The sequence below is a fragment of the Glossina fuscipes genome, unplaced genomic scaffold (assembly GCF_014805625.2).
Source record: "Glossina fuscipes isolate IAEA_lab_2018 unplaced genomic scaffold, Yale_Gfus_2 2, whole genome shotgun sequence".
Classification (NCBI taxonomy): domain Eukaryota; kingdom Metazoa; phylum Arthropoda; class Insecta; order Diptera; family Glossinidae; genus Glossina; species Glossina fuscipes.
Genome location: NW_023998416.1, coordinates 5071358 through 5096919, shown reverse-complemented (window position 1 = coordinate 5096919; position 25562 = coordinate 5071358). Strand labels below are relative to the sequence as shown.

The following is a 25562-nucleotide window of genomic DNA, read 5'->3' as shown; positions in this document are numbered from 1 at the left end:
ACATAGTAAACACCATTAGTGTCTCAGCTGCGCTGGATTTTGTACAATACAACGAGTTTTTTTTTTCGATTTTTATGATGTATGTGAGGAAGCGATTATGAAAGGCAACCATAACCGCGAAAGTATCGAGCAATTGAGTGAATATCTTGCCAAAGATGAATCAAGACCGAGAAAAACGCGCCAAATTCGTTCAAAAATCAAGGTCATATTAACAGTTTTCTTCCATTGTCGTGTTGATGTTGTGCACTATCAATACCTTCCCAAATTGCGCCAAATTGTTAATACTGTTAACAAATATTTATGATAAAATACATTTGGAATAATAAATAGATCTAAAAAAAAAAAGAAGAAATTAATTTGGTTCACTTTTTGGACACAGTATGATATTGTGATAAATAAATAAAGTAAATATATAGTGTGGACCCGATACACACTATACAGGCACATGCTCTCCTAATTTCCAAATAAAATTCGCATAAAAAAAAAAGGCAGGTGAAGAATAACTCCAGTTGCAATTAGTTTCAGTGGTCATCAAAATCTAAAGTGATCTGTTAGGGTATCGAATTAACCGATTTAACCAAGTACAAAGTTGGCTTGTTTGTTTGTATGAATTGTATGTAAATATCTAGGTATGTAATGAATCAGATTTCTCTTAAATTTCATTGGCTTGGTTCCTCGCAAGTATATTGTATTATATACAACTATATATGATCAGATATGTTTATGCATGTGTTGAAATGGACAGAGAGAGAGAGAGAGAGAGAGAGAGAGTGAGAGTGAGAGAGAATGAGATAGAGAGTAAGAAAATACATAAATGCATACATATATTTCCTACGTTTTGATAACGAATTGTTTGAGATCGCTTCTCGATTTCTCGAACAAGCGAATACTCTTTGCCGGTTAGGTATGTGTGTGTTTGTGGTAAGAAACGAGGAAATGATGTGTTAAAAATTCTTCACTTATTCCAGCTGGATCAGTTTGAAAACGAGATCGGTCGAAAGCACAACATAATTCAATCGAATCGGATACAAATGTTTTTGTTATAAAATATTCGTTGTTCGGGTTTCCTATTTTTTGTTTTTTTTTTTTTTGTGTGTTTTCTATTCCATTACGTAGTTATTATTGTTTATTTGTGTTTATTTATTTATTTATTTATTTATTTTTTTTTTTCGTAAATTTTTGTTAACATATTGCAATTATAATTGTTGTTATATTTACAATATAATCGAAAAAAAAGAAAATATTGATAGACTCAACTTTTTCTAATAAAATTTTTAATAAACAAACACAACGCAAACCATATAGAGAAAGAATTTTTACAATAAGTAAATGACCGGAAAAGATCTGTCTGTCTTGATTATTCGACATTATTGTATCAATTATGATTATGATCTTGTTTCCTAATATTATGAATAATAAATAAAAATGATTTAAAGGATATTGATTTTTTTTTTTTTTTTAAATCTTAGCTTGAGACACGTTAACGTTTATTTGAAGTAAGCATTTCGCGATATCCACTAATTATAGTGATTTGTGTGCAAAGAAGAAAAATAAAAAAAAGAAAAGAAGGAAAATAAAAAACATTTATATACGTTTTATATATGTGTGTATGTGATTATCGAAAAATTAACACTAGTTAATAATAATGATCATTTCAAAAGATTTATTTATTTTTGGTGAGCACATTTTTGGTACATTTATACCAGAAGTTGGGAACTCAGCAACGTCATCATCATCATCATCATCATCATCATCATCATCGGCGTCATCATCATCGTCGCCATCATCTCCCTCATCGCCAGCCTCGCAAGCATCATCAACAGCGTGCACTCCGGCCGCGGCATCATCGCCGGCAACGGGTAACGGCAAACGGGTTGGGTCTCAATTAAAAAATGTTAACAATTGCAATTGTTATCATCGCTGTCTTCATCGTGACAATTTAACGTTAAATAATGCTGCCTCCGCCGCAACAACAAGAATGGAAAATGTTGACAAACAGGATTTACAATCAACAAAATCATTGCCGTCAATTAAGGGACAAATACAAATTAAGCGTGAAATCTCTTCTAATGCTAAAGTAACTGCTGTTAAGAAAAAAGGCCAAAAGCAAAATGGGTCGACAAATTTGAATTTTGTCCCAACATCAAATGATTTGTTTCCGGCTGGCGAGGAGTCTGCGGGAAATGCAGAGGATAATAATAAGACATTAATGCTTAATGCTGAAAATCTGAATGGACATAAGAAATCTCCAAAGCCACACTACACTGCTAAGCATTCATCTTTGATTTCGCTAGAGAACAATGCTAAGGAAAAGAAATTAAAATCGCCTAATATTAGAAAAGATTTGATACCGCATTCAGTGAAATATCACTCGCTTGAATTGTCAACAATTACAGATGCTGGTGCTGTTGCTGTCGGTTGTTGCGACTCCTCATCCAACAATATTTGCAAAGTTAAAATGGACAGTAATTCAAGGTTAGTAAACGAATGTGCTATCTAGGTAGATAAACAGAAACAGAACATAAATAAGCCAATGTTTAAAAAAGCAAATTAGGAAAACCAAAAAAAAAAAAAAAGAAAAGAAAAGAAAACTTGTGCGAGAATAGACCAAAAATTTCGCTCTGTATATGTGAATTTCAAAAACATTTTTTATTTTTGTTTTTTTTTGTATTTTTTTATTAATATGTATCAAACCAGAAGTGCGCCTTTTATATATGCACGGAACGGAGAGATGTGCTTCGCTTTTTATTTTGTCTCCTTCCCATTACCGATTAATATTTATTTTTCATTTGGTTGGTAGCGCTATTGTCCATGTATATAATGTTATATACATACATATATACTTACATACATACATACGTACATATATACATATAGAAATACATAAATACATATATACATATTTATATATACATATTTATTTATGCACAAATCTATATGCATGTATGTATATATGTATGTATATATGTATGTATGTATATATGTATGTATATAAGTATATATGTATGTATATAAATCTTGACCTACATACGAGTTTATTAACCGGTTCGCTTCGAAACAAATTCAACACACAAAAAACAGCAACAACAACAACAACAACAAAAGACATTAAAGAATAATATAAAAACAGAACAGAAGATTCGTACATATCCACAGAGCTCTCTTTATGTGTGTATTGTGTATGTTATGCGTTTACCTATATACATGAAATGGCACACAAGCAATAATGACTTAAGCGAGAAAATTTTTTATGCTCTGAGTGCTTATACTAACAACGTATGTATGCACATACAAGTACAAAAACTCGTATTTAAAGAAAAGCAAGTGAGAAAGCTGCAATTGCTTTAGGGCGCTTTTTGGATACCTATTCTAATATTTGCTAGATGTAAAAATTTTAATATCTGACTGCAAGAGTGCGATGCACATTAATTTCGTTGTTCTTGGACGATTGGTAGACTCTTTGTAAAACGGAATTCCTTTCGAGTCATTTATTCTTATTGGCCATCACCGATATCGTGATAAAAATCTGCCCTGAGTTTTACTGGGTGAACTCTATAAGGAAAGTCTTAAAAGGATCTTTTCTTCATTCATAAATAGGTCTACAATAGCGAGGGACCGTTTTTACTAGATTTTAAAATGAAATTTTTACCTCCCAATATGGGAACAATTTTAGGCCCCTTTCATAATCCGGAAATTTCAAAATATCTTCAGTGAATAACTTAACGTAGCAGATGTTCCAGTCGACATACTCCTAAACCAGAAACTTTCAAAAAAAAAACAGCGGATCCAAAATTTCAAACAATCGTGAGAATTTCAATAAAATTAACAACACACGAACACGAAACAAATCCTTGCTTAGTCGCTGCTAAACTGCTATGCAGAAATGGTCTCGTTTGGTCCACAGATACGCATGCTTTTAGCAAAAACTTTCAATTTTTTTTCACATATTTTCTTGTAGTAATAAATACCTCAGATTAGCCCCCTAAGACGAATATTATTTCGTCTCTTCTTTGCATTGAACTTAATTTATAGCATGTCGTATAATAATAAATTATACACACGCTAGCGTGACGCATATGGGACATATTAATAGTGTAACTCAAAAAAATCTGCATAAAAACTTAACTTTCTACTTCATTCATTGTGTCTGCGAGAATGCGAACAACAAAAAACCATTATGAAGAAAATAGAATGTTTCACATTAATATTAAGTATTTATACTAAGCTTCAATTTGATAGACGTGTCGGTAGTAATAAAGAAAGAAAACCGAATGTTACGTTGCGACCGAATCTTTTATACCCGTCATCGCGCTCTCCTGTTAAATTTGATTGAAAAAAGGAAAAATATATATACATAAATTGGCATACTCTGTTATATTGGGTGGGCGTGATTGATTTTTGATATTCTTGCGGAAAATTTTTTGTAAAAATTTATATCGTGCACCTGTTTTAGTTCATGACCAATGAGCAAGAGACACCGAAAGCAAAAGTGCTCTCAGTGTTTTTGGTTGCATAGATGTCTAGGCGTTGTGGGCGCGTTCATTGACCTGCTTGGGATATTTTCAAGTATACTGGACGGACGGAGAGACGAACAGACTTTGAATTTGAAAGTTGCCAAGATTTTGTTTTCTTTATGGGTCTTTGGAGCCCACAAAATATAAACTCAAAATCCTTTAACGTGTATCTGCTATAGTTTATGAGTGATGAACGAAATTTAATTTTTATTCCATTTGAGAAAGGGAAGTATTCTCAGTTTATGTAGTGCCGTAGACGTATCTTTCAATTTATTTGGCTCATTTTCAACACCTACCTGTGTGCAAGAACTTCCAATGTTTTTGCCAACCGCCAAGCCGATAGCTTCATTTTTGCAATCAGGAGAAGGCTTAAAACAGATGGAGCGTTGTAAACTTTGAACCACTCATCCGTTGGTGATATAAAAAAAGAAGAACTGATTACATTTAAATTTATTAAGGAAGGTTTTCGTAATTTACAGTGAAGTTAAATAAAAATGAAATTTAGATTGAAAAAGAACAGCCAGGTAATCCATTAGCTTTATGGAGAACTCGTTCTACGATTACACTAAGGGCTGATATGCACAGATTTCTTAATAAATGTTTATTCAGATATTGCTGGCGCAACTCTGACGACCGCAAAAATGATGCGAGAGAAATGCAACTTTTCATATATATATATATATGTATTAATGAACAAATTTCAGATATCAATTTGATAGGTGTGATGCGTAATAAAAGCAAGTAGATTAGGTAGAAAACTGCAATTATCGTATATAGTGATCTGAATCTCCATTTTTCAATCATCTAATACAAATTTTTCTAGAAAAGTGCAAAGTTATATTTACATGTAAGTAGCAACGACACAACCCACATATCTTAACAGAAATCTCTGAACAGATTTCTATTAAACACACGAGAATCAAAATATAGTTAACACAAAACTATTCTAGAAGTTTTTGAAAAAAATATTATACGCAGAACATGCCGCGAAAAAATGAAACTAGTAACGCGTGAATCCTTGATCTGATTAATCTTTCCAACGGTGTGCACTGTTTATTCAGTTTTGTTTAGAACAATTTTTTTTGACGCTTTGAAAATGTTGCCTTTTTTTTGACTAACATAAGATCAATATTGGGAATGTCACTGTGGCCGAACAAACCAGTGCGAATAAATGAAATTAATATTACATGAATCCTTGATCGATGATCTTAACTAACATTTTGGTTTACATCTTTCAGCGACATTGTTTAACAGAAGTCATTTAATGGCTTCATAAGCTTCTGTTAAGATTCTTAAGTTGTGTTCTGATTGAAAATCCTCGAAAAGTAAGTATTGAAATTAATTACCGATTTCGGCTACCTGCGACAGCGAGTAGACATAATTCCCTGTGTTCTTATAAATCATTCGAAGCTGTCGACATTTGCGGTAAGCGAATTTAAAAGCCGACCGGAAATTAGTAAATTCGGCTGAGTGAATCCTCACATATCCACAAGTAAATTTGTTAAAACCACACATGTGAAGTTATGCGGTACGTCAGTGAGGGATACTATAAAAGTGAAGAGAGAAAGAGTTTGTTAAACGAATGAATAAATTATGTAGAAATGTATTGTGTGTTACGGATAACAACGGAGAAAGAGAATCCTAAAAAAATTAAATTTTTTGGGAATGAGAAAGCGGACAGTCACAGTTCTAAGCCTAACCAAATTTGTTCCTTACAGGGGGTATTAAGATGGGCAAAGCACTACATATTTCCAATGAAAACACACATCGTTCAGTTTGCATGCCCCATCCATAAAACCATCCAAATACCGATACGATGAAGGTAGCTTCAAAGCGTTTACTAACACATTCATATAAAAAATTATTAGACATGGTTGTCGCAAGCAGGATACACCTTTTTATCGTTATAAAGTAACAAGTTTCCAGTAAACCTTTCCCATCATTTTCCATCATGTGGTGACAAGCAATACTCCCCGAGATTTCAGTCGTGACACTCGTTGCAAGGCAAAGGAAATCATCACATTTGTCTCCAGTCATTTCTTTGCAAACTATTTTGTATAATTTCTGGTCTAATCTTTATGCGAAATTTTTTCAGTTCTGATAATCTAATTATGCACAATAGTTAATAATTATAATTAATTATAATAGTTAATAATTATAATTATCATATATTTATTTTTTAATATATAATATACGTAATTGAATGGGATCATCTTTGGGAAAAGTTTAGTGCAAGTTTTGTGCTTTACATATTGTGAAAGTGGGACTACGGCGCCCCATTAAATACCCCACACCGCCATTCATTTATTTATATAATAACTAATATATAAATAATGCGTTATAAGGAAAAGCGATCGCAAAATTGATTCTATCTGAACCATTTTTAACAGAGTTCTTCCTTGGGCCAAGGTGGGGCTCGAGGTGGTATAAAAGAAAATTAAGCGGACCGATGGACCGACAAGCTTACATCGATTCTGAATCAATTGGTGTAATAAAGGACAGACCTAGCTCAAGTCGTTGTGAGGCGTTACATACATCCGCACAAGCTTAATACACCCTTGTGCCACAAGAGATGTCTAAAATATATGAAAAACCTCAAAGTGTTTTAAAGATACAATATATATATTATATATGTTATTCTTGCTTGCTGAATATTATGCTATAGAGGAATTTTTCAGGCCTATGTGTTTACGTTTCAATATATAAATCAATTTAATTGTAAGGGTTTAGTTTTTTATTTATTTTAAAATTAAATAAAGCGAATTCTATGATTTGTTTTCCTTCTTCTTATTAGGTTAATGAACTCATATATCATCGCAAACTGTTTTTTCATTTTAAAACTTTCCACTCGATATTTTATTTAAAATAAAAAACTTTTTTTCTCATGAAATGTAATCGAGATTGTGTTACAAAAAAAAAAAAAATAAATAAAATTCCTACGAAAATTTTTCAAATTTTGTTAACATAAAGTAATAGAAAATTCTCCGTTCAAATGAACGGTTAATTTTTAAAACATAAAATTGCCTACAACCAGTAAAGTTTCTTGACATAAATCCTATAAGCTTTCGATTTCTTAACAGCCGAATTTTAATCGTATTATGATATAAAAGTAACGACATAGTCATAGGCCACTGGACTCTGGCATGAAGTAAAATAACAAAAACAAAAAAAAAAAAAAAAGAAAAGGCATACAATATACACAACCAAGTTATCTACATGTTTGCTTTTCCCATAATAGCAATCGAAATGAAAATAAGTTGATGACGACTCTCAAATACCCAGTAACTGAATAAGCATTTGAAAATCACGTTTTGTCTATTTGCGATTATTGTGTGAGTACATAAGCACGCTATTTTTCCGTACAAGGTTCACTTAACTTAGGATATTTTCATAAGAACATTTTTTTATGTTTCTTCATATAACGAATCATTACTAGATATCATCTAGACGTGTGATACGATGGTAGTTTGAAAGAGATGAGAAAGAGTTAGTTAGAGTGCCTGAGGCAGGTGTATGCTCCATCGCCTCCAATGCCTTTATGCCTTTAACCATCTAGCTCTCACTATAGCTACGGCCACACATCAATAGATAGACAGTATTTGAGTAAATATTGGAAAATTGCGTTTTTTTTTTCTTTTCGCGATAATCATGAGCCTATCAGTGAAGCGATAGACACAATTTTTACACGGAATATAAATAAATAACTCAGAATATTTACAAGATTGGCAAAGATTGCGAAGAGGTGAGCGAACGGCATCTCAGATGTTCACTATCTAAGTAAATATACGAAAATTGCGTTGTTGTTTTTTTTTTTGTTTTTTTCGTGATAAATGTGGGCGTGTCAGGATAGTTATTGAAACCAGTTTTATAAAAAAATGTTGTGGTAGAGCAGAATATCTGCAAGAAAGACAAAGATCGTAAACAACGCTTTAGTTTTTTCATTACGATCGTGAACGTGCGTCTAACGAAATCATTACATGAGTTTTGATGGATCTGATTCATGGTGCATAGGAGATTATAGATCAAAAGTTTCGTTTTGCTTTTAAAATTTTCCCTTTTTTCAATAGACCAAGTTCAAGTTCCTGTACATGGTCTATGGACATCTGTTCATCCTCTGATTTTTTGATTCCGTCAAAGAAAGGCTGAAAGGGTAGCTGGATACGTAAACGCATGAAACCAAACAGATTTATGTAGATCTACTTAAAATCACGTCTAGATGATCTTTAATTCACAATAATAAAGTTAATGTAATCCATTGTCCAGATGAGTGTATAGAAAATACTTAACATTTTATGCTTTTCTATGAAATAAATCAAGCTTAAGTTTCCTACAAAAAACAAATAAGACTTTACTCCTTTTTTTTTGTGTTTCTTAATGGCGCTTTGCTATTTTTATAATTTTGTTTTTATTTTTGATGCAAATACAAACATACCCGCAAGATTACATTTCCTTGTATGACTGGTGTAGAAAGAATGTATGTTGTTGTTGCTGTTGCCGTTATTATTATTGTTGTTGTTGTTGTTGTTGGCGAACAATGTATTCGTTAAAAATATAAAAGTTACATATGTTCATACTTATCCAACTTAGTTACAATGTCTTCCAAGCAATGATTAATTTCAGCTAATTTTAAATAAGTTCGCGATTAACTTCATATAAAACATTGTGTAAATACATAATCAAACAAATATGCATACATTTCTACCGTAGATAACAACGTCAACTTAGTAAATATTACAATTTTGTTTATTACTCCTATTATTATTATTATTGTTATTAAAATTTTTTTTTTTTTTTTTTTTCTTTTTCAACAACATTTTATTCACATTGCAATCACTGTTTATCATTATTAGATTAAGTAGTTTGTTGTTGAATTGCTGCTATTACAATCATTGTATTATTACTGTTAGAAGTGGAGATATTCTAAAATATATTATCGTTAGCTTAATGCACAAGTAAAGTGCATTCACATCTCTTTGAAGCTGACCTTTTCAAGTTCATAAACTTATTGTCGTGTAGGCATATTAGTGCGGACTAACAAGTGTTCTTGAACTTTACATCAGCGATCCCCAAACGGGAACTTTATTTTAATATTTTCACATTTCAATTATATTCCATAGCCATATGCACAAATTCTAATCCAGGATGGTTGCTAAGCCAGGAAGGTCAATAAACTTTACCTTTGAGGCATTATTCTAGATTTCTATCTTTGGCCAGATTTAATAACTGCAAGTCAAATAGAAAAAGAAACTGAAACCGATTCATTAATTTATTTGGTGTCGAAAACGTCCCGTGGAACTCTTAAGAGAGTATGCAAAAAATTTACCTACATTTGTGACCTTTTCAATGAACTTTGGTTGTTCGATGAAAGTGTTGAGAAAGGTCTTCGATAATAATGATCGGTCAGAAATGCGCTGCAAAGTATTCATGGGTGCTCATTTGTCAACAGGAGACTCGCGTGACTCACTTCAAAGAGCATTATATCGAGTGAGTTAACTTTTGTGCTTTTGAGAAAGTGGCCGTCAAACCTTAAGCCAAGAGATTAGCTGTTTGATTATTATTAAGAAGTCTCATGAAAACGTTTTTTACTCATGCTATTTGATGGTTTGAGCACGAAATACTCTTGCATAGCTCACTTCATTTGAAAGAAACGTAACCGTGTTCAAAGATTTTTCAAGTAAAAACTACCAACTTATACTCTCTTTGCTCGACATGATTCCGTATTACTTTTACTTTTGCTCAAAGCCAAATTGCTGCTAAAAAGAAATTGTTTTCGGTCATTTAACGTCAAGATATAAATTTCAGAAACTAAAGCATGGTAAACTGAAAAAGTGAATAAAATAAACGCTTAAAAAAATAGGGTTAAGCCTCGGCACACAGTTGTTATGCTTCAATTTATTATTCATCACCGATTTTAGTTAATAATTTTTAAAATTATAAAGGCTTGCTTTTCATAAGAGCTTTGCGATGGCAAGAGAATCCAGAAATGGACTTTTACGATCCAAATCTAGTTTAGTTCGTCAGTGAGATGTTAGAGCAGCAGATGTGAGGAGCAGTTTTTTTCATGAAATGCAAAAGCTTTATAAAAATATTTACCGGTGGGAGGAGGGGTCGACGACTTCAAAAGGCGGCTCTCAGCTCTTTCAAACTTTCCACATTTGTTTTTAAAAATGTTCAGTTTTTCGCAATGCGTTACATGAGAATTGACCATAAAAATGGTCGCATTCAGTATACTTTTAATAGGACTGGTCCTTAAGCCAGAAATATGTCAAAATATTTCAAAAATAGCGAACACAATGAACACAAAACACAAAAATACAAAGACAATTATCAGTCGTACAGATTAGCTAAGATCGACTCAGTTAAATAGTTAATCTTTTGCGATTAGTATAACAAAAGCCGACTCTATCTCAAGTCTTTGAAAATGTCGCATACATGAGCACAAAAATTCATATATACATATCATACTCGATGTAGGGTATAAAAATAAGAATAAAGGAGCAAGAAAACAAATAAGAACGTCATAGTCAGACGAGGCCAACGTACAAAGGCCGTGCATCACTTCGTCCAATGCATGTCTTCATTTATTTTCGTGATAAAGTACCAACACTTACACATTGCTCTCGTGTAAGAGCACACCTTTCACGGTAGCTCATATACCAGAAGAGACCCAAAGCTGTTGTAGTACAAATTTTGCAAAATTAATTTTATTTCTATAGAAAAGCAAAAGAGTAGAAGTGGGATTCCAGAGATAAACAAAACTGGTCCAAATTTTATCAAATTTTATCATAAAACGTGAAGAACTGTACTTTCTTCCCATACATAGGTATGTTTCCTGCTAGAACGTTTATAGGGGAGAGATTTCAAGAAATGCTTCCATCTATCTAGTTTTTCAACGATTTTCAACGATTCATACAATAATTTTCTTTTAAATGAACCATCAACAGAGAAATTTTCTTAAAAATCGTCCGATTTAATCCATTCACAATAGGGTTCATACTTGGATTAACTTGGTGGATGTATGTGCAGAGCTTTGTACTTCCAAATTATTATGAATTATCAATTATATTTTTTTTTGCGAATTATAAACAGATCAACAGCTTACTCAGCTTTCGAAATCGCTTCAGTACTGCTTCGCTTTAACACTGATCAAGAATATATATGTATAGGCATAGACTAGTGCAGGCATATCCTATCTTCGATGTTTTGGTGATAATCCATCATTTTTGCGCGAAATCTTTACGAAAGCATTTTTTCGCGTTCCGATACAAATCTATAATATTCATCAATCAATATATAATACGGTCCAATTTTTAATTTCCATTCGGAATAATAATTTCAAGAATTATTGAGCCAGCGGGCAGAGGGATCGAGAAAGTTTTCTATTTAAATCAATGTAAGCGAGTCTTACGGGTATTTTTCTTTGCTATTACATATGGAAATATTAAAATTAGTACGTTCCAGTCAATAACAATAATAACATTTGTTGTCATATGCAAGTATACGTGCATTTCTTCTCGAAATTCTAGGCAACATTAAACGAATGTGGGTCAACATGTTGTTTTAATAATGATGCAAATCAGAGCATAATTTCTTTAGAGAAATCACATATAATATATATGTGATTGTATATGTATGTGCGTAGATTTTGCTGTAGGCAAACCTAATGTGACAGATACGGAACGAATCTGCATATTGGTGCATATATAGGTAACGCTTATATGAGCTTACATTTCTATTTCTATGCAAAGTGTGTTCTTCATCTTGCAGTAAATTTTCCAAAACTCGCTACCTTAAGTAATTGCTCCCTAGTTATTGGCCCATTAGGATAACTTTTATCTCGGCACTAATACACATTGGAGCCAAATTTAAGATTTAAACTTTTTGTTTTTCTTTTTGCTTTATGTTAATTTAATTTTCTAGGTTTGTCGATTCCTGAAGACCCCTTGTTCTAGATATAATTTATTGGATTCATTTCAAAATATCCGCGCCAGTCTTAAGTATTTTACATGTTTGTAATTTTGTCAATTTCAATGTGCGTATGAACGGATAGACATAAGTTCGAATTATAATATTGATCGAAAATTTAAATGAAAAAAACTTGATCGACCTTTTGATACCTTGTTGCAAATGGAACAACAAAATTAGTATAACTTGTCTTCTACAGTGGTGGGTATAAAAATGTTTAGTGCGTTTTTTAATCGCAACACAGTTTATGCTTTCTCAAATTTCACCATCATGCTGTATTGAATAATCATATTTCCATAAAAGATTTTTCTTCTTTCCTTCACATATTTTTGCATTTCCCAGATCAACAATGAATTTCCATTGACACCGTTCCATGATCTGAGGAAATGGAAAAGCACTCATTGTACTCAAACTCAATACTCTATTCATGTACACTTGGCAGAATGCATGCATGCGAATGTATACATATATATATATATATATATGCATAAATATGTATATATACATATAATTATATATATATATATATAAGTATACATATATTTATATACATAAATGTATGTATGTATGTATGTATGTATGTATGTATATATATATGCTTATGTAATGTAATGGATTTGTGAAATAGTTAGTTGGATTGACTTCCGTGACCTGTGCGAAACACGAAACATTTTCATTTTGTGATTCACTTGAATGCTAAGTATGTTGAAGTTGGAAAGATTGATTGTAAGCACAGTAGTTAGAAATTTAGTTAAACAAAACAATAAAGAGAAATCTTTTGTTTTTGTTTTGAAACGCTATTCACAGATTTCACTTAATGATCGCAAAAGAAAATCTACTCGATTCAATTGATAATGAAAAGATTTACAAAGAAATGTAATGAATTTCATTTAATCGAAATGGAAAGCAAATAGCGATGAGCATTTATTAAATTCATTAATATATGATATTTGCAGAGTATATATAATAATGAAATGTTTCTTAGCTTCCCATTATGGTCAACAAGACGCATGCATCTATACACCTGAAGTATATTCAAAATCTTATTAAACTTTCTGCACAACGGGAAAACATTTCTTTTTAACTAAGTGCGAGAGATTGCATTAGATATTTTTTCGCTGATTGGGAAAAAGAGTAATTTCGGAAACCGATAGGCGTCGCAGACATATAAATCGTATTTTTGATTATCGTCATTACATTCTGTTGCAAAATAATATCAAACATTAAATTATATTGGGTTGGCAAAAAAGATTTTTTAATTTTTTTTAAATTGTTTTGTCCATGTCATATACACAATATTCATGGTAGACATGTACGAACAGGTTAATATAATAAAAATTAGTAATGAGAAGTACGAAGAAGAAAGTTATGTTGACCTTGGGCATAGTGTTCGATATCCACCACTTTAAAGCACTTAATTAAAATGATACAGTAAAGTAGTTGTTAGTCACAGACGTAGCAATTAGTTGGTTAAAGAAACTTCGAATATAGTCCGTTCAAGTTTTAATTTAACTTTTCTCAAAGGTGACAAGTGAAAGCTTGCATGTCGTCTGTGTTCATGAATGGATCCTGTCAAATATTTGCTCCAAGAGAAGAAGAAGATTAAAATAGATCAACGTCTGTTATGTTATAGTTGCTGGAGCATCAAGCCTCTATTCAAAAATACTCCGCCAAGTATGCCAGACGATCTATTTAAATTTTTGTGAATGCGAGCTATTCAATAACAGCTCGTGGACAGATAGACAGACGAGTGGACGGAAAGACGAACAGGGTTGAAACGAATTTAGCCTATTCAACCCGGACAACAGTGCGTTCAGAAAGTAATGGACATTTTTATTTTAAAAATAAGCGGACTTTGAACTTCTTTTAGATATTAGTCACAGTTGCACTAACATAAAAAAGAGGAAACAAAATTTAAATTGATAATCGAAACTTGCGTACTCTTAATACGAAAATTCTCTTTATTTTTATACTCTGCGCCATCTGCAGCTCCAGTAGCTCAAGTTCCAAAAGAATTTAAGATGGACCCGCATTTAAGATTGCCAATTGCGATCCGAATTGTTTTCTGAATCGATTTACGAATGTCTGCCTGCCTGTCCGACATCTATCCACTTGTAATTCTTGAGATATTTTGGTTAAATTTTATTCAGTGACATGATTTCGCCTACTATTTAAAATAGTTTAGGTGGATTTAGGACAACGCTCCATATAAAGTCTTATTTTATATTAAACCTACATAAATGCTTGACAGATTAAAATTTGAAATATAATCATCATCCGCTTATGTAGCCAAGTAGGCAAGATTTGCGGATTCAAAAGTCACTACGGCAGAGTTGACTTTGGTCTTGGTAGCTATAGTGAGCGCTCAGTCGGTCAAGGCGTAAGACTTATCGATTGGGCATAAACTTTTCGGCTGCAGCCACCACCTCCTTATTACTTTCTTTCTTTCTTTCTTTTTCCTCCATTCTTTATGACCATCACCACTTTACGCGATCATATTGGTTTACTATTACTATAAAATATTGATCGGACCTACGCATTTACGGTGATCGCATAGATCTATTTCTTGAATCTTTTCAATATAATCCCTTGTACTCCGATAATATGTATAATTTTTGATATTCTACGAGAAAAATAGATTAAAAATTATATTCGACATAGTGTTGTAACGCAACAAAGCCGACTATTTGCTTTACCCGACAACCACGTTTTAGCTTAAGCACCCTCCATCTTTCAGTGCCACGTAGAAGCACCAAAAATTGAATATTATTTCTTATCGAGTTCTTATAAGATGTTATTTATTTTCAAAAATAAATTTAAAATTGCGAAATTTATTTCTTGCCAACCCAATATATATATGTATTGGTTTGTCAGGAAAGAAAATACAATAATCTTCCCTCTCCGTATTGATATGCGTTCACTATATAGAGAATATTTACCGAAACTTCTCTCTTCTATAGTCTATTATGTATTAATTAATGTAGAGTTTTAATGCGTTCAGTATCTCTAAATATTTCAACTTTACTTGAATACTCACGAAATGCCCTTTGATAAAGACGACAATCCAGATTAATGTGTTGCCGTAAAATATTAAACACGAGTCAAGTGGCACTTGGTCGAAGTACTTACTAAAGCTGTACACATATATGAATGCTCTCTACAATAAATGATTCGAAATGCGTTTTGCGATAATTGTGTGTACTATGTAGACGCGTGCATGTTTACAGTGCATATATGTACATACAACAACAATCTATATAAAAATGGGAAGATGTGTATGTAGGCTTTTTTGTGTTATTCGTATTGTTGAAGGAAGTGCTGCACGAAAAAATTGTTGCAAGTAATATCGCAAAGCCTGTATAGCTTTTAGATCTATGGGTGCGTACGATTGTGTTTTAGATATCTCGATGATATATGTATGTTCATAGATACTAAGACTGGTTTTTTAACCGTTATAATGCCACTGTCTCTGTATGTCTATGTGTTAAATTAATTCAAGTGACTCGAAAGGAAAAAAAAAAACAAACCGATGATGAAGACAAAATTACAAATTCATTGCAAAAAAAAAAAAGAAAAAAAAAAAAGACGAAATCACTGTGATAGTTCCCGTATAAATTTCTCAACTAGTGAAGAAAACACTTTCTCACTTGACTACTTTTCTTAGAAATGTGATGATAATTACGCGTGGAAATTATGTTTCCTCGCTTTCATTAAACTTCAATACATGGATGAATAGCATGCTTTGTGGCATATGTCATATTAGGTCTGCAATTATGAACTTGCCTCCATCTTCGATTTTCATTGAAATATTTATTAAAAAATGTAGTAAATGAGAGTTACGAAGTGTTGCGTTCTTACCGTTAATGAAAAGTTATAGGGAGCGACTTCTCTATCTTCACGCTTCCTAATATTTTCTTTGTAGCTCTGCGAATATTTACATTTTTTTGGTATAATTTTTTTTTTTTTGTTGGAAGAGAATGTGTTTGAATTATATAAAAACACTTTATCATTATCTCTCCTTCCTTATTACCTTGGGGATATTGTCTTTGGCTACGCATATGAAAATATTCTTATTCTAACATATAACTATTCCATCCATTCGTCTATCTACCCTTTCTTCCTGACTTTATCTAGCTGCGTTTAAAAGTCCTGCCTTCCCCCCTCCCTGCCTTTATAGAGCTATGATTAAAAGCCGAAAACGTTACGTTGAAAAATTGGGGCAAGAACTTGAGTCTAGAATGTCATCAACCTTTCATATTTAAGGTCATTCATCATCAATTCAAGTTCAAAAATCATCGAAAGTTCTCTGCAAATTCGATTAGATTAAATTTGATCTAATAGCGGCTAATAGCTAATCTATAACTAATGTATAAACTTTGTATTAAATTTTTTATACCCGCAAGGTTTGGAAGCAAACGTGTGTACATAAAACGTTTACAGTAGGCAGAAGGAAGTCTCTAATGATCCTATAAAGCACATATCTTCTTGAACTTTTGAGAGTATTTTTTTTTTAAGGTCCGAGAGAAGTGAGGAAAGAGAAAAAGATAGAAAGGGATGTGGCGGTCTCAGGTTAGCGGTCAGGTGGCCAATCGTTAAGTATTATGTTTATGCCGCCCAACCGGCAACCATAGCTATGGGCAAAGTAAACTCTATCGCGCTTAAATTTTAAATCGGTGGACTCTGGGTTAATAGTCGCGGTTTTTATCCACCCCGCTGCTCAAGTATATCCATTCGTCTGTGTATCTGTGTGTGATAAATGACCTCCGAGTCACAAAAATTAAGATAGATCAAGTTCAAACTTGACATGAACATTGAAAGTTTTCGCATGGAAGCTGGTATTTTAGAAAGTGAACCGAGTTAGTAAAAGGGCATGACTACAGTATAACATAAATTTACAACATAGTCGGCTTTAAAAGCTGAAAATATTGCGGTTTTTGTTAATTATTTATAAACCGCCACAGGTTGCAACCGTAAAAATTTGTCAGAAAATTCCGCTACGTCCACACCGCCGTAAGCGCCAAAACAAACTATATGCATTCTTGACAAATGCCACATTTGGAAGACGCCTAAACAGGTGCATTTGTTTTTCCATCCATCCGTCCCTCCGTCCACATGCATAGTATCTAGGGTAAAAATTCTCTTGTTCGCAAAAATGAAGACATTAGAAGACACATAAATTTGCAGAAGAAGTTGAAAATGGCCCAACCAGAACACCTTCCCTTTTCGTGTGCTAGTAACAAATTAAAACAAATAATATAAGCATTTCCACATTTATTCTAGCGTTGTCATAGAGAATTAAAGAGTTATTGATTATGAAAGTTTAATTTTTGATTTTATTTTTAACATTGTTGGGCATAAAAGACTTAAGCATCATCGAATAAAATTGTCTTACTTCTCATTTTTCATTATTTTTTTCAGAAATTTTTCTTTTCATTTGGTTAATAATTAATTCTTTAAAGCTTTTAAAATATGTGGAAAAAATTTTATCTGAAATAATTTTTTTCATTGAAATTTTGGGGTTATCCCTAAGCGCTCAAGGAAAACTGCCAAGGCTCAAAAAGGTCTCTGCTGAAAAGTTGAGATTGAAAGTCTTACCGGACAATTTCTTACTACAACTAAGAGATATTTTTATAAAAGTTCTTGTATTCATTTAACAGCGATTCCAAAGGGGGGTACGACCCTGCAGCTTCATTGACACGATTTCTGGGATTGAGAGTAAATGCTTCGTCTTTTGACGCTGCTGTCAGGAAATTAAAAGCTTGGCGTGAACTTTCCGACGTTGATGTTGGCTATGAGAACGGCTACTGAATTATAAATTTTTTGCTGTTGCTATCAAGCAAAACGTGCCGTTCTGCCGTTGATGCCGCAGATGCAGCACTTTTCAACATAAAGTTGTCCACTAAAGGGGAATATTTGATCATCAGAGATTTTCAGACTAGTAGTAAAACACAATAAAAAGTTTATTTTTAAAAAAATCATAATCATTCTCGAGATACGATCTTTGGGAAAAATCCAAGCAACATTTCTTGCAATTTCTGTCCTTTTCGTTCGAATTTTTTGCAGTTTCTTTAAAATAACATTCTCTAGAGCATTAAGTAGGGGATTTACAATAGATCAATAAAACATTGAACTTTTCTACTCGAATTCTCTCTTCTGTGCTCACACAAAAATTAATACACTTTGCACTGAAATTTGCTCCAAAGTGCATCCAAGCAAGAGGCCCTTAGATTATAGATTCCAAGTGGTAAAGGCTACGGCCTTGCCATTTCTAAATATTCTTTAAAAATGTCTTGTTTTATACTCAGATATAGCCTTAATAACCTTCGTAAGCTAAAAGGAGCTAAAAAACGCATCTTTGTTTAAGTTGCTACAGTGCCTTCCTCGCATAAACAACGTTGCGAATATAATGGACAGTTTGTATACTTATTCCTTACGTTTAATTTACAAATAGAAAAATTTATTTTACTTTACATGCTTTCACCGTAAGCAGACCAGTTTTGAGAAGAACGAACGACTTACATTTTATAAGAATCTTTTAAAAGAAGTATGCGATAAGAAAATTGCCTGAAGCTTATGAGAATCATTGGCTCGTTTCGCAAAAAGACGAACGCCTTCTTGGTACAAATACGCCGTGTGCACGGCGAGGATTACTTAACAATTGGAGATAAAGAAGATTTTAAACACGATCTTGCCATGCCCTTAGAAACAATTTATACAGCGCGGTTATTGCAGGTGAAAGCTAAAACTAGTGTTTCTTCAAAATTGAAACTGGAAGTGGCTTCTGTGTCAATCATATCGGTTATGTCGTTGGATCCTTATACATTTATACATCCGACTGTCTTCAATTTTTGACTCCAGCCTCAAAATAAATTTCTCTAAGCAGCATCGCGACATTATTCGGATAAGTTAATATTTACGCATTCTATACCCGATTGTCGAGTGATTAATAAAAACAAAACCATCTGCCGAAGTTAAATTCAATTAGTCGGTAAACTGGTTCGATGTTCGATGGTGGTCTCATATCCTGTCTAGTCTGTAGATATGTAGAGTATTATTAAATTTTCTCATTTTTCATTATTAATTTAGAAATATTATTAGACTACTTTTAACGAATCTTAATTACTTCTATAAGATTTTAAAATTTGTTTCGCACTGTCGATTACTGTGAGTTGGCTCCTTAGTTAACGTTAACTAAATAGATTAGTTATTTATCTTGTCTTGTATAATTATTAATTAAAATCTTTTTAATATTAATTTTTTTATTTACTTGCTTTGATAATGTGTCGAATATCATTTGATTTCAGAGGTGAAAGTATAACGGTAACTATACCGTTTATAACAGATTCGCCGCGCACTTTGCAGTTATCATTTCAGGATGTCACTATATTGCATCAGGAACGCAAAATACTAAACGATGTTAGCGGCACGGTCAGGTAAGGAACTTAAATATGTGTATCAGAGTATACTATTGGTGTAAGTAAGTTTGTCGATGCTAAATTTTTTATACCTTTTGCAGTGCGCATATTAAATTTATCCAATCCCTATGAGTTCCCACAAAACGTATGCGTAATTGGTCAACGTTCGTAGAGGAATTGACTGCGCTATATTTGTCTGTCGATCCGCTAATTAAACTCGAAACTTTATCTAATAGATCACTCAATAAGTCTTCGGTCTGATTTGCTGTTTTTTGCAATTTCATCGTTTAAACACACTTATAATGCTACGTAATATTTACCATTGATCCTTTGCCCCGTTTTTAAATCTGTCGATTAATATTATATCATGGTCGTCCCAAATTACGTACGCCAGTCGGCTTGAATGGCTTTTCGGCGGTTGTTGTCCACTCGCTTGTAGTGATGATTTCATGTTTCTTCCATTGCCACATGTCCCATGAAAAAATCCATTTTCTTTCGCCTATATATATGTATATACATGTTCATGCAAAATGGTGCATAAGTCGCCCTTTGATATTTTTAAAGTATTAGCCATGTCACGAACTTCACTTTTCGGAACTTTCAATCAGCAAAAAAAATTCATAATTTTCCATTGCTTCCAAAACTAGCCTGACTAAAACAACTGTAACTTGTAAATTAACTGCCAGAATATCATGAAAAGATTGATGCTATCCAGAAAGAAAAGAGTCGGACTGAGGCCGTTTTGTGAGCGATGTGTGACAAGAAAAGACGTGATCTCCCTTTTTTATTACGGCCATTATTAAATTATGTGCCAAAAGCAGAAAAGTCAGTCGAACATTGAATCGCCCTACATTATGACGGAAAAACCGTAAAGATATTGATTTTAATCTTTAAATGCCGCTTTAAAATTTTTCGTAGTGAAACATCCGTGCGAATTTCAGGAGCCCCCTAAATCGAATCAAAGTCACATCCGCGATCACCATAATTTCACGCATATTTAAAACGGAGAACCTGTTTTACTTTACAAAGTTATCTTTAAACTCTTATAAGACAATAAAATGAAATAAGCCCCTGCTCTGGGTATTAAAAAGTTCAGCCTAATCTGACCATAACTCCTTTTAAAATTATATATTTCTGTTTGTGTTACTCTTTTAGCCCTGGTGAAGTTTTGGCCATTATGGGTCCTTCAGGCAGCGGTAAGACTACCTTACTAGATTGTTTGAGCGGACAACGTCACATAGATAGCGGTGCTATATTTTTAAACCGTGAGCCGTTATCAAAAAAGTGGAGGAGAAAGATATGTTATGTTCTCCAGGAGGAAATTTTTTTTTCTGGCCTTACACTCCGAGAAACTGTTTGGTATACGGCATTATTGCGTCTCCCTGAGAAAATGCCCAAATCTCAGAAAATCACTTTAGTTGATGGCATTTTAGAAGCATTGGATTTGACATTTTGTCAGCATACGAAATTCGGTGATTACATGAATCGAGGCTTATCCGGCGGTGAGAAGAAACGGGCCAATATTGCTTGCGAATTGCTTACAAATCCTCTACTAATGCTCTTAGATGTGAGTACAAGTGTTTGCGCACGACGTATTTGCAAAATTGAATTTTTGCAAAAGGAAAAATATATACATAAGACTTCTTAGAGATAATGCAGATTTCAGTGTTTTTTTCTTTTTTCTTCTTGCAAATTATTCAATTAAATATTTAAATGAAATTAGGAGCCCACATCTGGACTAGACAGTCATTCTGCAATATCGTTAATGAAAGTCCTCAAACGTTACGCGTTACAAGAGCTTAAAACTGTTGTGATAACCGTTCATCAACCTTCGTCTCAGATGTTTCACATGTTCGATAAGTTATTGTTGCTTTACAATGGCGACATGGCGTATTTCGGTGAGGTGAATAGCATTTATAGATATTTTGAAGATATTGGTGTGGTTATTGAACCACATTACAATCCCGCCGAATTTGTATGTGAGTAATGAATCTATGAATAGCGCCATATATATAATAAAACGTATTCATATCATCTTTTTATATTTATTCGATGATTTACTTTTTGCATGCAGTGGAACAGTTAAAATCTCATCCAGATGTGCGAGAGAAATTATTTATAGCAGCACGAGAATCTCATGGGAATTTTTTAAATCGCAATTGTATCGCATGCTCAAATCATAAGAAAAATGCTTTTAATAATAATAAAATGATACAGAATGATTCGGCAGGAATGGCAATTGAAAAGAGCGGCAGACAACATGATGCCCTAATTAATGATATTATTAATAATTATTATAAAGATCAACAGCAGCATGTCGATCATCATGTGTTAATGAATCAGAGTCCATGCGAAGAAGCAACCGAGCAATTGTGGTGTGGCGGTGATTCTCAATCAAATTTTAGTTCTCTATCGAGCGACAGTCATAGTTGCGATTGGCTAGATTATCCTACAAGATTTTGTGCACAATTTTGTGTGCTATCCAATCGCAATTTCAAAGAGGCCAAATCGCGAATGCTTTCCAAGCTAAATTGGTTTCAAACAGTTGGTTTAGCGTTAATGGCTGGTGCTATTTGGTTTAACATTCCACGCACCGAAGAATACCTACACGATTTACAAGGCTGGATGTTCTTTTCGCAAACCTACTGGATGCTGTTTGCCCTTTTCGGAGCATTAAATTCATGTAAGTTCAAATCCATTTGATTACGAACTAACGCAATGTAATCAAAAACGTGTTAAAATGATTTCAGTTCCATCAGAGCGTGAAGTTATCAATAAAGAAAGACGTTCAGGATCCTACAGGTTATCCGCTTATTATTTGGCGAAAATGTTTGGTGAATTGCCTTTAGTTGTAACATTACCGACTGTTTATCTCACAATATCGTATCCAATGTTGGGATGTTCCAGGTAAAAAACGTACAAATTCTTGGTATCTTATCATTGTCATCATTTTTTCTGATGCGTTTACTTTAGTTTGAAGCTATTCTCTTTGATGTTGATTTTTTTATTACTCAACACCATAGTGGCTCAGAGTGTAGGATTTTTTATAGGAGCATGTTGTATGGATATGAATGTCAGCATAACATTGAGTGCACTATACACACTGGCTACGCAGTTATTTGGCGGTTATTTAACTACGCGTATACCTGAATATCTTAACTGGATTCGGTACACATCGATGATACACTATGCCTATCAAAATATGCAAATATTAGAATTTCGTGAAGGTCGACCGATTGAGTAAATAATAAAATTCCTTAAAAGAATGATTATTAGATCCTATTTATTACATTTTCTTGCTATATTTATCATTTGCCCTTTTCAGATGCAGTTATCCAAGCAGTTATGAGGTTTGTAAAAACAATGCTACCGCATTTATATCGTATAAGGAGATTTTAAAGGCGCAAAATTCGACATCACCGCTTTGGGTAAATACTCTCGTATTGATGATGTTTTTTCTGGTTTTTCGTGGTCTCGGTTATGCAGTATTACGTTATATACGTTGTCCTAAGACATGATTCAAAAATTGATGACTTCTGTATATTATAGATTGCAAGTCATACAAAAACACAAATATATTAGAAATTAAATTTTTTTTTATTTTTTTATTTTGTAGATATATGAGCATTTCATTAAATAAAAATCATCACCATCATTATCATCAAAATATAAATGAATTAAGTGAACAATTCTTCAAAAATTATGTAACGAACATATTTTAAAAAAAAAATTTTTTTTCTTTTATTAACGCTTAAGTGGACGTATTTACATTTTCAGGCCTTTGATACAACATTTTCTTATAAAGTTGTATAAAGTGCACGAATGCATTTATGAGACTAATTTGGAATATTTTTTTACGCAGAGGATTTTCAACATATACATATTTATATATGTATATATGTTCTATATATGTAATATATATTCTATTATATTTGATTTCATATTTTATTATTAATTAATAGAATTTACCGATAGATTCTTTTTGAATAAATAAAGTTCTTGCCAAGCAAACGTTTGAAATAATATTTTTTAATAGATTGTACGGATGGGAATACTGCAATCGAATTTTGGATTACAACGTGATGAAAACTTTACAATCGCCTCAGATGGATTCAACATTAAATTGTCAAAAAACTTTGATATCGTTTACTTGTCCATGTTGACTCTCTAGGCATTGTTCATACATTATTTCCTACACGACATGCTGTTGGTATCTTTTTACCTTTGCGCTGTTGACTTTTTTCTTCGCGAATTGGAATTGTTCAAATCGAAAAATGTAATTATCAATATGATTGGAAAAGGCTTTATTGATCTGGTGACATCATCGATTACTTTCTGAATGTGAAGCGGCAGAAGCAATGTGGAATAAATTGCGACACACGTTCCAGTCCAACCAGAACTCTTGCTCTTCTAAAAATGATCACTTCAGCACGCTTGAAAGAAAATGAAAACATCCATGATTTTCTGAGCGATGACTTTGACGCAGGAATCAAGTTGATTGCAAACAAAGTCACTATGGGTGATGTTTTCCTCACCATCTTATTATTATTGCATAGTCTGCCGGAATCATTAGAATATTTAGAGGACCAACTGAAATGCGGAATAAACTACTTAAGCCAGAAGAGCTTAGAGTGAAAATTTTGGAAGAAAGCCAACTCAGGAAATTGTTCAATAAATCATTCCATTCAGCGCAATACAGCGCAACTCATGAAATTGTTCAATAAATCATTCCACTCAGCGCAATACATTCCGTCGAAAGTCGATTAAACATCATCAACTCCTCTTTTGTCCGCCAGACAGCAACTCGCGAATCGACTTTGTCCACTTTTCGATTTGATGCGTATGCGTTTACTTAACAGTTGCCTATATAGTCTTTATCATTTTCCATAAATATTTTACAAATTTTAAATTTCTATAGAATCGGACTTCGTGTCATTCAAAATTATTTTGATGTGAGTCAACCATCAAAATCTAAAGACTCAAGATCAGGATAACATTTGTGTTTCATGATTCGATTGAACATGTCGCTCTACGTTTCCCTGGTTGTACTTGACCATGTAAAAGACGCTTTTAAAAAAATTAGCTTTCTGCAGCTATACCAGACTCCATTCTCCATTCGATTCAATCAAATATTTTATTGTTGGCGCAGTTTTAAGCTTCTTTTAATTATATTCTTATTATACACAATCTATTTGTCATCCCCAGTAGCCAGTTAGACTAACAAAATCATGTTTCCTACTCAGGGACGAGAAGTAGAACTACTGTGTAAACATTGTTCACTTTGTTCGGCTCTTTGATGATAAAACAAACATCAGCGCGTCCAAACTATTTCATTTCCGTTATTTATGAAGGTTAAACAGGCAGTTTTGTAGTCACCCGATGTCAAATAATAAATGTTAAATGAAGATACAATTTGTTGCGTGTTTTAAAATGTAAAAGAAACTTTATGTGTGGCACTGTTCAAGAAAATCTAGAACCTCATCATCAGTCGTTTCAATTGGCTGATTTTGGACCTGCAATAACTATTTGCAGCCAGAATAGAGGTTTTCAGTTCTTTGAAGGTATTTAATACTGCGGACGAGCTGTCGTCTTAATACTACCTTTATATCATACTACGTAACTACTTAACTACCTAAACAGTATCGACAAAGTAATGATTGCTAACCAA

General features: G+C 33.0%; 1 protein-coding gene across 1 annotated transcript; it reads left to right on the top strand.

The window, feature by feature from the left end:
• The first annotated feature begins 1613 nt into the window (after nt 1-1613).
• On the top strand, nt 1614-23469 carry LOC119633946 (ABC transporter G family member 9). Its single transcript, XM_038027794.1, has 8 exons — nt 1614-2475; nt 19784-19912; nt 21050-21461; nt 21618-21873; nt 21969-22577; nt 22645-22801; nt 22868-23134; nt 23220-23469. Exons 1-8 carry the CDS (start codon nt 1646-1648, stop codon nt 23410-23412), a joined length of 2853 nt encoding a protein of 950 aa, XP_037883722.1. The 5' UTR covers nt 1614-1645; the 3' UTR covers nt 23413-23469.
• The last annotated feature ends 2093 nt before the right edge of the window (nt 23470-25562 follow it).

Excerpts from the sequence above, each read along its gene's own strand:
- LOC119633946 (XM_038027794.1), top strand. The coding sequence starts at position 1,646 with ATGATCATTTCAAAAGATTTATTTATTTTTGGTGAGCACATTTTTGGT. Across the intron at positions 21,874-21,968 it reads CAATCCCGCCGAATTTGTAT|TGGAACAGTTAAAATCTCAT; the intron begins GTGAGTAATGAA and ends TTTTGCATGCAG. Across the intron at positions 22,802-22,867 it reads CCAATGTTGGGATGTTCCAG|TTTGAAGCTATTCTCTTTGA; the intron begins GTAAAAAACGTA and ends CGTTTACTTTAG.